This window comes from Teleopsis dalmanni, chromosome 2 (genome assembly GCF_002237135.1).
Source record: "Teleopsis dalmanni isolate 2A chromosome 2, ASM223713v2, whole genome shotgun sequence".
Taxonomy (NCBI): domain Eukaryota; kingdom Metazoa; phylum Arthropoda; class Insecta; order Diptera; family Diopsidae; genus Teleopsis; species Teleopsis dalmanni.
The window spans coordinates 94,966,246-94,983,161 of record NC_051847.1 but is presented as its reverse complement, the minus strand read 5'-3'; the positions used below and the strand labels follow the sequence as shown (position 1 = coordinate 94,983,161).

The following is a 16,916-nucleotide window of genomic DNA, read 5'->3' as shown; positions in this document are numbered from 1 at the left end:
TTTTGCCACTTTTCTCAAGTGTTCTTCACATTTATTTACAGTATCATTAAAGTTTTTCGATTTAATGTGAATCCTTTTTTGTCCTCAGCATCATCGCTCTTCAACGTACTCGATAAGATACAAAACTTTACGCCTCTTCATATCAGCCTTACTACATTAGATTATGCGGCCTTAACCATGGCCTTGTAACACCATGTGTGTTCGTAAAAGTTTTATTAACACATCTGTTCCGCTTCTGGTAAGTGGTTTTCAAATAGAGCAATGAATAATGATGTCTGCAAGCACTGAATATGTTTTTCATAACTAAGATCATTTTCAGTGCGTTTGTGGTTAATTTACCATCCCACTTCATAAAATACAATTACAGAACCTTAAAGAAATCTTAACAAAGAAATTATTTCGCACAATATTTTTTGTTGTATGTAAAGTTTTTATCAGATCTGAAATTTAAAAGTCCTTTAAGCCGTTGCTCTGCATTCAAGGATTATTTTCGTAGCACTGCTAACATTTTTTTATAGGCTCAATTCATTTTAATCAACCATAATCGCGCTTTGGGTAGCAGCGAAGGGACTTTCTTTTATATTTTTTCCCCCAGGTCGTGGTTTGAAATTTATTTTATTGTAAAGCCAGCGATTTTCCTATTAAATTTCAAGTATGAAAATGAATGAAGTAAGAATTTAAAGTAATTCCAAGATTTTAGTAAATATAACTAATGAATTTGCATTAGTAACCATTTTTATAACGAAATAACAGTTTTATTATTTTGAGTATAAAACTTTGATTTTTTATTTTTTAAAAAATTTAAAAATAATAAATTTTATCTCATAAATTTATTGTATAGTAAAAGGTTTTAAGCTTTTTACGCAAAAAACATATTTAATAATAGACCATAGCAAAAATGAAAAAGTTTCATTCTAACCAAAAGTAATCATAAGCAGCAATATAGATTAAGGGATTAAAAATTATAGTAGCACTTAGGTTTATATGCTTAAAATGTACAATGCAAAATGATTTATAACAATTTTATTTGCATATGAATATATTACAACATTTATATGTTTATAAAAATCTATATGTACATATATTTCACACATTATTATTTACATATTTCTCTAATGGTACCTTTTGTTTTATGCTTACCTTTTAAATGCATTTACTCTACGTCCTTGCAGTCGACGAGGATTTGTTTTAGATAATAATTTTTTCTCAATACTCCAAAGAGGAGAGTAATAAATTTTTTTTTCGGTTGTTATAACTAGTAACCAAAACCATAAATTTATTAAAATTGGGTTTCAATGATTGGTTTATATCGTTACATCAATGTTACAAATTGTATGTGCGTACATACAAATAAATTTGACTTTAAAAAACGGTCGCTATATCCGGTCGGTCGTTACATTCGGTTGGTCGTTATATTCGGATGGTCGATATGTGTGGTTAGTCAATATGTCTGGAATCATTTTAAGAGATTTCTACTGTAATTTCAATATTCATAATAAAATGGGCTCCGCATTCCATCAGGGGTGAAATCTAGAATACGAGACGTAGGTGCTTACGGTTCCAGCATGGTTTTGGATAATGGGTTGAGTTTGTAAGGGAGTTCCGTGATTGCTCTGGTGAAGACCTGTAGTATCTCAGTTGACACTTATCTTACACTCAATGTTGAGTTTCATATTTTCAGCCAAGTGCTGTGACCTAAAGACCAGTGGCGATTTATATGGACATCATTTTTGCACAAGGAGGAAACTGTATCCAAATATATAGTTTAAATTGATACCAGCGGAATTTTTTAAACTGATCATTGGCATTGATCGGCATATTATTTGGTATAATATGTTCGTAACACCGCGTTGTTAAGCCTTCACGGTAGATAACCAAATTAAATAACTAGGACTCATATTTTATCATAAACTATTATATATAATAGACCCTGCATATTTTAATGTTTATCAATTTATAGACTTAATCAATTTCATTCATAAGAAAATTTTTCCGCTGAATGTTTTTGTAATTTTTAAATATAAGTAAATAAGACATTGGAACGTATTTCATAAAGATCTCCGTAAGAAGTCCCTTTTAGGAATACTTTAGGAGCTAAAAGTTACATTAAGCATATTTAATTGTTTATAAAGATAAAATATAATTTTGTTTACTGTACTTACGCCATAATTAACCCTCCTTACCATGACACAATATTTGTGAAAACTAATAATATTTTTTATTCTTTATAAAAGATAATAAATATTAAATTTTGCATTTAAAATATTTATTATTTAAAAATGTGAAAAGAAGTTAAAAAAATATTCTTTAAAACTTAAACAATTATTAAGATCGTTAAACCAAACATATACAAAAATTAAATGAATTTATTCTGTTTTCTTTAAACTCTAAAAACACTCCTAAATTCATTTTTATAACTCCTTAATGACCTCTAAAACTCATTCTAGCAGGAAGATTTTGGAAGAATTTGAAACTGCATTGGAAATAACATTTCTTACGGATTGTTTTAGGAGGCCCCTAGTGTGTGTTTTGCTCTTAAATAGAAGAGATTTCTTTTTCTAAAGGACTTTTTAAGACGCTTTTTGTGTAGGTGATTGGAACTGCGATTTAATATATTAGAATTAATATACAAAACCCAGTCGCAAATATGATAGTAATAAACAGTATATGTTGAAAAACGCCATATAAATGTACACATTAAATATGTATTGAATACCGTTAAGGCATAATTAGTAAAAGTACTATTAAAGTTAATAATTTATTAGATAATAAAACCTAGTTTGAAAAATTTTTTTTATTAAACAGTAAGTGAAACTAACTCTACTTAAGTTCGATTCAAATTATATTTTTTTTAAAAATAATTTAAGATGTTCATTGAGTTGTTTGCGAAACCTCGTTTGATGATAAGTGAATTTCTTTGACAATCTCTTTTTATTCATATACATATATTAGAAAGGTGAGAGTTTTACCGCTCTCTATTAAATTTATATATTGTGTTATCACTAAACTCCTTTCTACGTGCTTGATATAGCTTGATTATCTAAAAAGGGACATTTTTATATTATGTTTCTAACCTTTAAAACTCAGACAATGCCCTGTGAGTACCACGAAAAAGCAATATCTAAAAATAAGCTGTTATAATTCTAATTCTAAAGCGATCAATTTTTTAATCTTATTAAATTTACACGACTACAAGTATTCTGTAGATTTTTTAAAACAAACTTCCCTTTAAGACAAGTCTTAATGGCTTTTTTTGAGACTGACAAGGAGTGACAAGGAGTCTAAAGGAGTGACATATGTTTATCTTTCGATATTAAGTTGCTAAACAATTTCGCTGGTCCTAACATTGAATATTTTATACAAACTTGCTTGATAATTATTAATGGTATAGTTTCCAGCCCAGCTAATGTAATAAAAGTTTATGTTAAAGCGCTATCATTATTTTCAAGATTCCTATGTTAGCAAACATTGCCTTGAACTGTGTTTTAAACATAGAAATGCTTGAGATTTTATATCTAGCGTATATAAAAAATACTCTATGCAACTCTTTGTGTATCTCCCACTGTTTGCTTGAAATTGCCTATTATAAAAGCCAAATCAGATAAATTTTTGTAGTGTATACTAAGGCTGCCTCAAAATTTATATATGTTATACATAAATATGTTATATGTATGATATGTTATATGTATGTTGTCACATGCAAATTGTAAAAATTAGATTTCAACAGTGCTGGGCTTTAGCCGTAAAAAGAAATGAATTATTGAAAATTCGAAATTTAAATTTAAATTTGTTAGTTAGTTTTAGCGGCGGTAGAGCTTCCTAAGCCGAAATGTGTCATTTTGTTTCTAAGTTCCAGTGGAATAAATTTAAAAATTTTTTCAAAGCTAATTTGCGTGATATGTTCAAGATTAAACTTGTAAGATTTATATGTGAGACGTTCGTAAAGCCAATTAGTTTTTTTTTCAGATATCTCTTTTTAAATAGGATATCTAGGAAGAAATTGGACAACATCAACACCAACAATATTTTTGAAAGCTTAAACAATTTTTGGGATACATTAAAACATAAAGAAAACCAGAATTTCAGAAATTTTTTTGTAGAGCACCCGAACCGTTCAAAAGGTTGTCAAGCAATAAAATTTTCATTACTTGCAAGTGCCATATTTGAAATTTCCTTTATGAAAACGGCTCCAATATTAACCATGTTCCATACATAGCGTTTTTAAGCAACTGGAAATAAACTCAGATTGCATGCAATTATAAATTTTTATGACTTTTGAGGAAAGAATTTCGGGCTTCATGAAATCTTTGTCAAACGTGCCCACGTCGAAATATGACTAACAGCGCGTTACGGTAACCAGAAGGTGCAATTCCAACCATTAAAAATAAATTACATTCTTCAAAAATTTATTACCCAAGATTAAGCGGATTGCGTTGTCAGATTTATTCATATTTTCAATTATTTAAAATTCTAGAATTTAAAAACACAACATTTGGTATTAAAATTAATATATAATATGTATAATGCATTAAAAACTTTGGTGAATGTTTTATGAGTTGATTAAAGTGCTTTTTAATTTGTAAGTTTTATTTTATAATTCTCTAATTGAATTTGCATATTTCGAATTTGTCAGTAAAAAAGTCATTAATAAACAATAAATTCAAAAAATTGAATTTTTTATATTATATACTGAACTGCTTAGAAATTATTATGATGAAGCCGAACTTAGATAACTTACTCTTAAGTTCTTTTTAAATCAGTTTTAAAATTTTCGATATATGAACCCAGATTGAATACATATATTGTATACTTTCAATTTGTAAAATTTCAAAAATTACTTAATAATTTTATAATAATATTGGTAATGGTAATATACAAACTAAAATTGGATTATTTATTTATACAGCTTAAGGGATCTGTAAATTATTAAAATATATTTAAAAATAAATAACGATATTCAATTTTGATTGACATAAAATTTATTCCCAATAAAAATTGTAATTTGCCCAATCCACAAAAAATGTTGATCCTGCAATCTGTGTTAATTATCGTTGGATCAGTTTTTTAAACATCGTAAATATAGCAAGGTTCTGTCAAACGTACTTTGTGAAAGATTGAAGCCAATCGTCAATCAACCGATTAAGCTTTACAAATCCATAGATTAGATCTCAAAGCCGTTTAATACCAAATGAGGTTTCAAACAGAGTGACTCTTCGTAGTGTGATTGTAGTGAAATTAGATAATCTGATGTTGGAAATGATACGCCGAACTTATATAATAAGCAACAGTGATGAGAAGTCGTTAGCAGCATACCAGATGATGATTTCTTCGCATGACTTATAGCAACGAGTATCGAATTAGATGGAATGATGAATGTATGAGCTATACCACGACATTGTCATAGTTAAGCGCATAAAAATTCAGCAGAATCGAAGCTTGGGCTTGTCATGTAAATGCAAAAAATAGGTTCCGGACTTCTATATCTTCGGTGGAAGGATCAGGACTAACGATATGAGGGATGTAGTATTATCAACCGGCGATAGCAAGCCACTGATCGGGCTGGTTGGAGGAGGTCACTGGACATGGTAAAGGACAACTGACGTCTGATTTGACCAACTAAGTAATATAAGTTACGAGTAATATGAACTTACAATAAAAGTTTTAGTCGTGTATTTACACTATTTAAAAGTAATTTGACAAATATATAAAAAAATAATTAAAAATGTGTCTATGAGGATAACTTGTTTGAACCATGACTTATTAAACTACATCTCGCCAACTGAAAGCGCTGTCTAACTTGTAATGTAAATGATGAAATATTTCAAATAAATTGTTTGTTAAAATTAAATATTTTTTTTATATTTTATTAAGAAAATATTTAATCCGCATATTCACATCGCAAACAGAATTATGAATTTTATTTAAATGTTAAAGTACTAAAGTGCATATCTTAAGAACATAAGAAGATGAATGAATAGAACTTCACTTTATTCTTATCGTACAATAACATCACATATAAATTACTTAGTTAGTGTAAATAAGTAAATAAAAGCTCTTGTAATAATTTAACTTAAACATTTAAAATTCAACATAAATAGGAGAAAACAAATACTTTTCCTCGCAGAGCAAATGTGTATTTTGTTATAATTTTTTTAATGGTTTTGAAGGTTGAAATATTTAGAATGAACAAAAAAAAAAGTTATTAATTTGTGTTCTATATTGGAACAATACAATCTGTATTATACGAATAAATAATACTCTGATGCTATTTAATTTTAATATAATTGGGAACATTTTAGCATTTAATTATACATTCTGTAGTATTTAAAATCAGTAAAATATATGTATTCTTATATTATATTTGTTAAAGCTCAACTCTATATTATAATGAAAATCTATAATAATATTCAAGTTAAAATGTCAAAAATATACCATTTTTTAGTCGATCAAAAGCAAAATACTGCTGAAATGTGTAGAAATACTAATACTATTATGTTAACAACAAAGTGATATTTTTGGAATTCCTAAAAATGTCAGCAGCTGAGACTCGTTTCAAATTAAATTCATAAGAGGATATGATACGAGTTATATTTGAATGCCAAACTTGATATTACAGAATTTCAGAAATGAAATTTAATTTGTAAAATCGTTGGAAAAATTTAACGAAATTGAACAATTTATGGGATGAAGGTAAGACTGATATAAACTGCATTGATTAACTACACAAATATGAAGAGAAAATTCCAGTAGTTCAAATCAGTTGATGAGTTTTAAACAGTAATAAGGCAGTAGTTTAAAATAATCCAATTTAATTATATTTAATAAATTAAGTTCAGTTATTTTTTTTTTTAAATATTTTTTATAAAAATAAAAATAGTTTGTCTTTTGATAGTCTTTATTAAGATATTAGGTACCTTCTCTTGTTATTCTAATAAAGTAAAGCGTCTGTTCTATTGTATATTCTTAAACATTTTATAGAGGAAGCTTATGTAAGTGTTTCACAGTTTTTTTGTGATACATTTAGTTGATATTTTAGCGATAGTTTGTCCTTCATATTATATTTTTTTCCTGCAGTATTCATTACACCATTGATTTCTTATAAAACCATTAACTAATAAACAATATAACCATATTCATGCGTTGTAATAGTCAATGCTAAGAATCGTTAAATAAGCTATTCGTTAAATTAGTTTTTCTATTCTTGAAAGAGCTTTTTCCAGTGCTATTTTCTTTCTGATTTTATTCAAAAACCATAAAATGAATTTGTTCTGTTCCAGGTTTTATAGTTTTTGACACTAGAGATCCTAGAGATTATTTTCAAATTTAATTACTTTTATAAAAAGTATTTAAATATTTTACATGTGACTGTCAAACTGAGATTGAAGAGATTAAGTGGAATATTGTGACCACAATCAATCTATTCTCGTCACAGTGTTGGACATTAAGTATAACCCAAACAGATCTTCATTGTTAACAGCAAACAATTATAGTACATTAGGCATTTAGTCCTACGGTCTTACAAATGAAGACCAATATGTTTGTTGTTAACTGTTTCTTATTATCGTATGTGTGTAGGAGTCCTCTGTACTCTACATTTGTCTATTGACTCAAAGCAAACTCAAATAATAACAAAGAATGTGAAAAGAGGTGTTCATGTCCTTCTATCCAGCGACAACATTCTGTCGCCAATTTTGCTGTCCTGATAGGAAGACACATGAAATGCTTACATGGAGCACCACGCTAGTAGCAATAATTTTCAGCTGCAATAACTAATTTACATTTTTAATTAGTTGCTACTAATTCTATAATAGAAGTTCGATTTATGGAGTCGTGTCCGATTCGGTTCTAATAAATAATTTTGTATGATTGTAGAAGTCCAATTAGGGCAACTGAGATCTAGAGCACGCATAAATATAAATCCCAGTCACCCAAGTTATCTTTAAAAATATTATCTTTAAGACTATCCGCAGACAACTTTCACTTCGATAGAATATTGTAGAAATAATGCCACAAACTGATTATAAGTAGTACGGAGAAATTGAAACTAAAATAATAAATATCAACTTTCCCATAATGTTTTTTTTTATAATAAAAATAAAAATAATATTTTATTATTTAATATAATATATGTTACTTATTTGTTCGATGATGGCTTCTAAAACCACTACACATATGGATCGATTGATCTCCAAGTTTGTCTTCATGTCTTGAAGACGTCTTTGATAAGAACTCGATCCATTTACAATCTAGATAAAGTAAGTACATATTTACTTATAAAATATATATAAAAAATGTACAAAATATAAAAGATATAAGGACGAAAGTATTTATTTTAATGTCCACATCATGTTCAATTTCCTATATCATATTGTGAAATTATTATGTTTTATTCCTAACATATAAATTAAATATCTTTTAATGAATCTTAATTAAATTACAAAATAAGCAATTATATTATATTAATTTATTTTTAACTTCCTATAATTAAGCACAAATATTTATTCTTAATTGTTTGTGTATAAAAAATAATAAATCATTTGATTAATTTAATTTCATGAAAAACAACAAGTGCAAGTGAAAAACAAAAAAATCAAAAGATTCTTAATTTGACAATAACTTAATTACAATTCAAGGAGCGTAATTATAGCCATTGGTTTTCTGTCCTCGACGTTGATTCTCATTAATCACAATATTTATGCTCCACCAGCAACTCAAGTCCAATGTTTACAAGTTGTTAGTGACTTAGCGTAATTGGGATGAGGCGATGATGACGTGGTTGTGGACATTATTGACTTTGACTTTTTTCGATGTCCTACAAATTATGGGCTTAAATACTAACTTCTGAAATGTCATTTCAAAGTATCTGCAATTGAGAAGTCAAAGTTAATTATTGTATCTTGGTATTGTATCTTATTCTATATTGTATAATGAGTAATAATTTGTTGACAATAAATAATTTCAATATTGTAAACAATATTTATTTTCTTATTTTTACTACATTATTAACGTTAATTAAAATACATTGTATAAAAATAAATTGTACAGAAATCAATTCCAAGTAATTCTGTTTTTAATCCGATAATTGGATGTTGTCATGAACGATTCGGTTTGTTTATTTCCTAGATTTTTATTCTATTTATTTTTTTTTTTTTTTAATAGGTCAAAGTTTGACACACTTAAAGTAATTTAAGAATATATTGGAAAATGATTTTAGACACCGGCCCATAAAAATCCAATAGTTGAAATTTCAGTTTAGTAATCTGGAACACATAAAAGTGGTCAATGTATATATACAAGCATAACTAGCTAAATTTATTAATATGAAGCCAGAGAGTATGTGCCAAGTTGTGGCTTGGGAATACACTGGAGTTGACGTACAACTACAATCAGATTGGAATAATTTTAGACTGGCTTATTTTATTTTTTTTAATTTATAATTTCATATATATATATATATATATATATATATATATATATATATATATATGCCGTAGCATAGCTTAAGTGCATTTAAATTTCGCAGCATAATCATGGATGAGCCAATTTTTAATCTTAAGTTATGTGGTGGCATTCCTGGTAAGTCCAGCGAATTCAAAAATTCAACAGGATAGTGCGATTCATTTTAGATACTTTAAACTTTTTAAAGAAATCAAAGTAAGCATGAATAAATTTTAAATGTTTAATATAAATGTATGTGGATACCAAAAAACTGTATAGTAATTAAAAAAACATTATCCAGTAGACCAAATTATGAATCTAAACCATCCTTGAATCCACTTGAACACACAAAAAATTTCATCAAAATCGGTTCAGCCGCTTAGGAGGAGTTCACTGTTAACACACGTACAGAAGAATTATATATATAAAGATATATATATATATTATATTGTATATTATGTTATTATATTATATATATTATATATCAATTTATTATACAAATATAATTATTATATTTATATATATTTATTATTAATTTATATATATATATATTTATAGTATATTAAACATCCAAATGGTGTTTTTTTAGAGCTATTGAAACTATAGTTGAGAGAAGTATTCTATGGCCATTAAATTTTAAATGCCAGATCTTTACAAAATCACGTCGATGCCCAGTGTGAACGTCATTTTAGTGTTAACAAACACGTCTATGGAATATATGGTAACTAGAATATAGAAGCACTGATAAAAAAGATCTTACTTCGTGTCATTAAATGGTAGAAGTAGTAACTAGTGATTGCTTTCCAATTGTGTCAAAACTAAGTAAAGTCGTAAAGCAATGTTTTTTTATCTTTTTGAAATCTTTTAATTTAAAAAATCTTTATTAAATTTTTGTTTTTAATTGTGAAACTGGAACTTTATAAGCAATTGTGCTTCTGCATTATATAATAAATAATTAAATGCAATATAAATCACTTCGCGAACTGTTTTTATATGTCAGATAAATACATTAAATATTTATTAACAAACTATAACAAGAATAAAGAATGTATTAAAATTCTTCTATTAACTCATATATGATTTTATTCATACTCACATTTTATTTTTAACTTCAGCGAGATTTATGCAGACATTAATTATATTCGTACTTGTACCTTTAGAGAAGGAATTTCCAAAAATTTTACTTTCATTGGCATTAATTAAGTTTAACAATTTAAATTCTGTCAGAAACAAGTTCCTAGTTTCGGAATCTTTCAATTTAATGATCTTGTGTTGGATATTCTTCGAGTGTTTCTTACCTGAAATTTATTCAAGTTTATTTTTGTTACAGTTTTTCCAGTTTCGTGCAATGAACTCGAAAGCGACAAATTGTGTTTGTTTACAAAAATTAGAAAAAAATAAAAATATTATTAAAATTCTTATGTAAATTGGTTAATCGTTAGGTTGACAGAGTTTTGGACCGGAGTTCCAAAATGAATTACAAAATATTCCATGTATTAAAAGTCTTTTATGCTTCGTGTGACGTATGTCAGAAGCACACTTCAAGTCCAAAGAATCTGCACAGTCGGCGGCTTTGGACAACAATAAGACTAATTTATTAATTTAATAATTTAAAACGATTTGTAAGGGGACGCTATCGTGTATTCCGAGATGAACGATTCGTTTGTTCTTTTGCGAAACGAGTTTTGCAGACGTAAAATTTTACCAATTTGTTAATTTATTATTATTCAGCGTCTAATTATATTTCTAAGCTGCGATTGCAGAATATTCCCGTGGATATAAATAGGCGAAAGGAATGAATGGGAACTACTTCCAATTCAACACTTGCTAAAAACAGTCAATTTTATTTTAATTAAAAAACATGTCGAAATATTTTGTATTCGCTATTGTTCTCGCCTTATGGTTATGCCTTGTCAACAGTGCCGCTGTAGGTGGACGCTCAGGACGTCTTCTCGATGCTAATACAATAATTCAAAGGATCATAGGTATGAAAAATGCTTTATCTTACAGAATTATTTTAGAATTAACTTTAATTAATAAATAAATCTTTACAGCTGAATATGAGAAACTACCCGGTCCATCTGTGCACCATCCTCATGAAGTAGCAACATTGATTGATCCTGAAAACTTTCATCTGAACTTTTAAATTGGCATATAAGGATAATGATTTAAAATTAATAACCAAGTACCTTTTTTAATATTAGTGTTTATATTATGCAATTCTTTAGAAAATAAATTCGTTAATCAACAATAATCTTTATAATGTCTTTAACTACATCTACACGATTAGAATAAATGTTGTTTCATTGCATTATATATCTTTTCAAGTGCAATTTTTAACTCTATTATATCAATATTTTCAGGAACATCTTTAATGTTTAATATGGTCTGATTAAATCGAAAACTAGTGTTGAATACAATTTTTGTATTCACAACAATACACTAGTAGATAATCAGAGAACAATTCTTTATCCTGAAATTCAAACATAATATCATAACTTCTAAGCATTTAGAACTGCGTTTATATAAGTTTTTATACATAGAAAACCATTCTCTTTAAGAAAATTTCAAGATAAAATTACCTTTTTTTATTTTTCATACATATTTTAACATCCTGGATATACCGCTAGTCGTCTATATGCAAATAAGTTTAGAATGCTAAGCCAAAATCACTAAGCGTTGAAAAATACCAATGAATCTGAAACTCGCAATGATGAAAAAAGCGACCAACTCCATACTCCAACTCCGTCCAAATACCAACTCACTGTATATGCACTGCACCGTTCATCCCTTTTATAGTGAAACTGTATAAATATTGATCCGAATTAAGATTATTTTAACCTACGTTCGGCCCATTTATATAAATATACATATAAATTTATATCAGATCTTCTAGAATTAAAATATTGAACTGTAAAGTAATTAGTTTTCAATGTTGTCATACTGAAGTATTTAAATATTGAATATTAAACGTTGTCATTTATTTATTATTTCCATTATTTTTTGAGTTGCAGAAGCAGTATAAATTTTTTTAAAAATACAAAAAATAATTTTAACCAGGACATTTTTTTTTTTTAGATTACAAACTTCAGAACTGCAGAACTTCTAAATGATATCTGGCTTTAGCTGTAGCTTCAAGTAAGTAAATGTAATAAACAATATTGAAGACCATCAAAATTCTATAACTATTTCCATTTCATTAACTAACATATTTTTTATCAATATTTTACTAGGAAATACTTATTTATTATATATTTGGTAAACGATACTTTTTGACATATATAAAATAACTCTGAAGGCAATTATTCAGAAAATTTAATTAAAATAAATGTAAGTTGTAATTCAACGTCATATTTTTCTGACAGAAGTGATTATTATATTTTTAATAGAAACTAGTATATTTCATAAAGAGGTTTTTCGAACAGTAGTGAACTACAACAACAAAAATTGATTTTTATATTATTTTTAATTAATTGAATTTGACTGACTGTTTCGAGTATTAATTTAAATTTGATAGGACACGAGTTTGACTCCTGGTACTTGTAGTTTTAAATGAATTATTTACGAATAATTAAATATAAGAATTATTTCCAAGTCTACTAATGATGGGTATTTGCTGTATGCTGTATGGTCAGCCAAAAATTCAATTAATTAAAAATAATATTAAAATCAATTTTTGTTGTTGTAGTTCACAACTGTTCGAAAAACCTCTTTTAAAATAAATGACAATTTAAAATATCAGATGATCAGATTGTGTTAAATCTAAGATTTTCTAATTATCATGTCCTAATAGCTACTTAATAAACTTTTTTAATATGAAAATCTTTTCCAAATTTCTTGACCTTCAAAAGAGCAAGTATCTTGCAAAGAATACAACTATATATAGCAATAATTGAAAAATAAAATGAATTCAGTATGATTTAGACCAGGGCTGTCCAGACCAGTATAAGATCGCGGACCAATTGAAATCACTGAATAGGTTGGAGGGCGCAAAAATATTTCTTTCATGATTTTGCCGGAGAAAAATAAAAATATGGCGATAATGCGTAATTTATTTAATATTAATTTTTCATTAATTTATGAAAATGAAAAATATCTTATTTCTAATGCAATGACTTACGGCACTGGAGACGAGTATATGTAAAAAGACTAGTTGTGGAAAAAAATATATAGAAAGTCTTTGTCAATTGTATAAATTAATGTGAAGTATAATAAATTATTTAAAACATTTTAATTCATTTACTTAGGATACCATAAAAATAAATTAATGTAGTTTTAACAAAGAATATTTTGTCTAATTGTGGTAAATTAGAAACTGTCTGGGCCCCATAAAGAAAAACCGCCCCATAAAGATTTTTTTATAGCAATATGATTTATAATTCTGAAATTCTGAAAATCTGAAAAAAGATATATGATAATTTATGAAAATAGTACTCAAAAATAAAAAATTTCAAAAACATCTATCGAAGATAGAATAGTAACACAATGAGTTCCACAATCACCAACTCCATACCATATCTACCTACACTTTTACATAGTAAAATGGGAACCAACTATACCTTTACATATTGCATACATATGACTGATCCTATACTTAGACAGAAGTTACAGAAGACTGGAAGAGAAATATAACACCTCACGCAGGTAAAATAGAGGCAAATTCCTGTCAACGAAAGACCTTCCGACCTTCAAACACATAAATAATAGATGAAGTATCACAATAAAGCATCGCAACTAACCAAAAGGTGTTCACCTAAAAGATAAACTAAAGATTTTAAGAATCCTATCTCAAACGAATCTAATAATCATGTAAAAAAAAACAAATTAGTTAAATAATTAAATGATTTTTTGAATACCTAGATATTAGTACTACATCCATCAAATAACAATTCTAACAAATTAAATCCTTAATTATCCTTAATGGTATACTTATTGTTAAACTCGTTATGTAGTTGATTATATTACGATAATAAAAGTAGTAACTATGAAGTAAATAGACTATATGAATAACTTCAATCCTATTTTGTAAATTAGATGTTTAACAAAAAACATTAACAAAATGAGGTAGTTTCAACTACTCTTTATAACTACACAATAAAGTGAAGCCCTGTGTAATTTACTTTCTGGCAACTGCAATGTAGGGAATAAATATTCAAGCGAAAAACGCAGTGAGTTCCTGCAGAGGTCGGAAACCAATTTTTCACACCATATTTTGGTTTACAAATAAACATATGTACGAAAATCTAAATATACATAACTTTATATAACATAACATATATATGTGAGAAATGTATATAAATTTATAATTATTCAACTTTTCCTTTTAACGACTACTTAACAGAAATTTATTATCCTTCACATACAAAAGTGATGGAACTTATTGGGGCTGTGTTTACTGAAATGAAATATTTGAAGCTGGCATTACATTGAAGTGCAGAAGTTTTATGACTGATGTACATCAATTCCTGTGAAGTGACCAAAACTAATTACCACTAAAAGAGCAGTTAGCTTCATTACCAATAAATTTCAATGCAAACACAAGTTCGAGCTTTAATTCTGAAAGTTTATTTTACGAGTTCCTTAATAGCAGTCAAATGTGGGCCTGAACTTTTATGACGTCTGCGAATTATTTGGTACTCTGCCGCTAAACTAAGCCATTATTTGTAGCTTTAATAAAAATAATTAATTTTTGTACCAAATTAAATGCAATAAATCCGCCTCTTCCGTTTAAAAGTGGGTAAGTGTAAGTAGGTGCATTAATAAAAATCTCCACAAACTTTTTTAAACTTCCATCTTTTAGTAAATTTTAAATTACTCACAAAGTTTACGAAATCTAATAAACGAATGCATCATGTACATTAAAAAAGAAATTGCATTCCAAAATGTTTAGTAATTCTGTAAATTTCATCAAAATACTCGGGTTGTTTAAACTAAATTGCAAAGGAATTTTTTAGTATCTTCAGTTCGTACGGAATTCATATGGGATTCTCATGTGCTTAACTCTTTCTAACTGCAGAAAGGAACATGTACTATTTTTGCAAATATTGCATTAAGGGAACACGCACCTCCATAAGTAGATAATAATTACATACAAGCTTACAAGGCATGTAAGGATGATATACAGGATAACATTTTACAATTTTTAATATTTTATTAAAACTGTTCTATCTGCAATGCATTCGAAGTAGATTGAAGATCACAGTTGTTTACAATACTAACAATTTTATTTGACATTCGTACAAGACTTCGTAGTTTGTGAAATATTTAGGTACTTATAATGTTATTTACTTATGGGAATGTACACATTTTCTACAGTGCAGTTTATATTTTGCAATTCCAATTACTAGAAAGATTCATTTCAGATTTGTATTTGTATTTGAATTAAGTAATTCAAAGATATCAAGTGATAAATTATTGTTTAAAAATTTATTTTTATTTAAACTATAAACTAAAACTATAAACTAAATGAATAAATAAGTTTTACTTTGCTTATTGCTATTAAATGATTAAACCAATGTAGACTGTTCAGTTCACTATGTTTCGAATGATTCCATACATTTCAACGCAAGAAAAATAAACACAAACACTAAAAATTGCACACCACCAAATAAATATTTTATAAAAATTTGTGTACATGTACGCAAACACTAAAATTGTAGTTTACTATTTACGTACATGTACATTGTACACTACAAAACTACTTAAGGGAGATTATAGCTCAAATTCATTTCGAAAATTTTTGCCAAAAAATGTACACTAAAAGTGTACATTACGCTCACGTGTTTGCGTACCTTTGTTTTGTACACTACTGGTTCTACCATTAAAGTTTATTTTTGTTAAAATATAAACACAAATTTGATTAATTAGTCAGTGAGAAGCTATCAAAGAGTAAAAGTGCACTAACTCGCAAAGTACTCAACATGAACAAATTTAGTTACCACTAATTTTTTTATTAAAGCTTTATTTAATTTAAATAATGCATCTTAATTATCTTTACTAAGATCTTTGGCTACGTAAGGGGACTAGAAAGCAATACTTTTTTTGATGATAATTCTAAGATTCTTTTTAAGTACAAATTACGAGTAGTCTTATACTTGCACTTATGTTGTTGAAGAAATATTAAGCTAATATTTTAAACGTTGTTTACAACACTATTGTTAGAATGTATTTACCAAAATTACTTGACTTTGAACCCATAAATTAGAATATATTAAATCAACCTTTCTTTTGGTTCCTTTAACAAATTGTTAACTTTAAAAAAGCAACTTCAGGGATTGTGAACATCTTAATTTTCCGCAATGACGTGGTGATTTCGTATGTGAAATTAATTTAACAGTTTTGCAATTCATGGGCAGCAGTTGGTTTCCGTTTATTTTTTTTAATTTAAATATTATTCCGAAATTTATTTTCATTGAAAGCTTAGGAAGTAATTTATTTAAAAAAGTATTTATTTGCACTTTAGTAGCCTATTTTAAACT

General features: G+C 27.3%; 1 protein-coding gene across 1 annotated transcript; it reads left to right on the top strand.

The window, feature by feature from the left end:
- Nucleotides 1-11,271: 11,271 nt before the first annotated feature.
- LOC119675104 lies at nucleotides 11,272-11,584 on the top strand. The gene is made up of 2 exons (XM_038086291.1): nucleotides 11,272-11,423; nucleotides 11,493-11,584. The coding sequence occupies exons 1-2, from the start codon at nucleotides 11,300-11,302 to the stop codon at nucleotides 11,582-11,584; spliced, it is 216 nt and encodes a 71-aa protein (XP_037942219.1). The 5' UTR covers nucleotides 11,272-11,299.
- The last annotated feature ends 5,332 nt before the right edge of the window (nucleotides 11,585-16,916 follow it).

Bases quoted from the DNA above. Each gene is read 5' to 3' on its own strand.
- LOC119675104 (XM_038086291.1), top strand. From the start codon at position 11,300: ATGTCGAAATATTTTGTATTCGCTATTGTTCTCGCCTTATGGTTATGC. The intron at 11,424-11,492 runs GTATGAAAAATG...AAATCTTTACAG, and splicing joins AATAATTCAAAGGATCATAG to CTGAATATGAGAAACTACCC.